The 1,507-nt window shown below is 48.9% G+C and overlaps 1 protein-coding gene across 1 annotated transcript in view; it reads left to right on the forward strand.

Annotated features, from left to right (window-relative positions):
• Positions 1–1,507, forward strand: part of ube2m (ubiquitin conjugating enzyme E2 M) — a gene marked incomplete at its 3' end in the record, with an annotated part of 3,870 nt that extends 2,363 nt beyond the window's left edge. The window contains 4 exon segments of the mRNA XM_014023122.1: positions 799–837; positions 920–1,023; positions 1,140–1,203; positions 1,322–1,507. Of these exon segments, the coding sequence (XP_013878576.1) occupies positions 799–837; positions 920–1,023; positions 1,140–1,203; positions 1,322–1,462 (348 nt within the window).

Consider the following 1,507-nt stretch of genomic DNA (forward strand, 5'->3'; position numbering starts at 1 on the left):
GGTCAGGGAGGAGGAGTCTGTGGGTCAGGGAGGAGTCTGTGGGTCAGGGAGGAGTCTGTGGGTCAGGGAGGAGTCTGTGGGTCAGGGAGGGGTCTGTGGGTCAGGGAGGAGTCTGTGGGTCAGGGAGGAGTCTGTGAGTCAGGGAGGAGGGGTCTGTGGGTCAGAGAGGAGGAGTCTGTGGGTCAGGGAGGAGTCTGTGGGTCAGGGAGGGGTCTGTGGGTCAGGGAGGAGTCTGTGGGTCAGGGAGGAGTCTGTGGGTCAGGGAGGAGGAGTCTGTGGGTCAGGGAGGAGGAGTCTGTGGGTCAGGGAGGAGTCTGTGGGTCAGGGAGGAGTCTGTGGGTCAGGGAGGAGGAGTCTGTGGGTCAGGGAGGAGGAGTCTGTGGGTCAGGGTCATGAGGAGGAAGGAGATGAAAGGAGATGTGTGAACTTTTATTTAAGATTTAAGTTTTTTATTTCAAAGCTCCTCATGGCTCAGCAGCAGCAGAATAAATATTACTGTTAATGTTGATGATAAAGTTGAATAAAAATCTTAAGTCTGATTCTGAAGTTAAATTAAATTAAATCTCTGACAGTGATCATTACACAGTGTGGCTCTAATTCACCATCTGTGTCACAGTTTCCTGTCTYCAAAATGAGCGTAGCATGGGTCAGAGCTGTGAGGGACCACACACTTTCACGTCAAGTTTGGATTTTATAAATCACAAACTTTGCATGAAAAGAAGCGTACGCAGGTTTCTGGGCTCGTTTTGTGCGTACGTCAGTTTTATAAATCTGACCCCTGGTGTTTTTCTCTCTCAGGGTTTTTATAAAGGAGGAAAGTTTGTCTTCAGCTTTAAGGTAAGGCTGTGTTTCAGCTGGTTTTCACTTCTTTGTCTCAGGTGTAAATCAGGTCAGGTGTGAGGGGCTTTCTGTGTTTCAGGTAGGACAGGGTTACCCCCACGACCCCCCCAAGGTAAAGTGTGAGACGATGGTGTACCACCCCAACATCGACCTGGAGGGAAACGTCTGCTTAAACATCCTGCGGTCAGTTTGACTTTTAAAGATAATGAGTTCAGATTCTGTGCTGAGGTTTTAAACACAACCTTTGTTTGTTTGTTTGTTTGTTTGTTTGTTTGTTTGTTTGTTTGTTTGTGCCACAGAGAGGACTGGAAACCTGTGCTGACAATAAACTCCATCATCTACGGTCTACAGTATCTATTTCTAGTGAGTTCAGCTGTTTTACAGAGACGGAGGCTGAGTTTTATCTGATAAAACACAAATATTTACATAGAATCTTTATTTTAAAATGTTTTAATTGAGCTCATTAACACCCCCCCCCCAGGAGCCGAACCCTGAGGACCCGCTGAACAAGGAGGCAGCAGAAGTTCTGCAGACGAACCGGCGGCTCTTCGAGCAGAACGTCCACCGCTCCCTGAGGGGGGGCTACGTCGGCGCCACCTACTTTGAGAGATGTCTGAAGTAACTCGGACCCCCCACCCTCTGCCTGACCCCTCCCCCTCCTCTTCCC

Source organism: Austrofundulus limnaeus, unplaced genomic scaffold (genome assembly GCF_001266775.1).
Source record: "Austrofundulus limnaeus strain Quisiro unplaced genomic scaffold, Austrofundulus_limnaeus-1.0 Scaffold358, whole genome shotgun sequence".
Classification (NCBI taxonomy): Eukaryota; Metazoa; Chordata; class Actinopteri; order Cyprinodontiformes; family Rivulidae; genus Austrofundulus; species Austrofundulus limnaeus.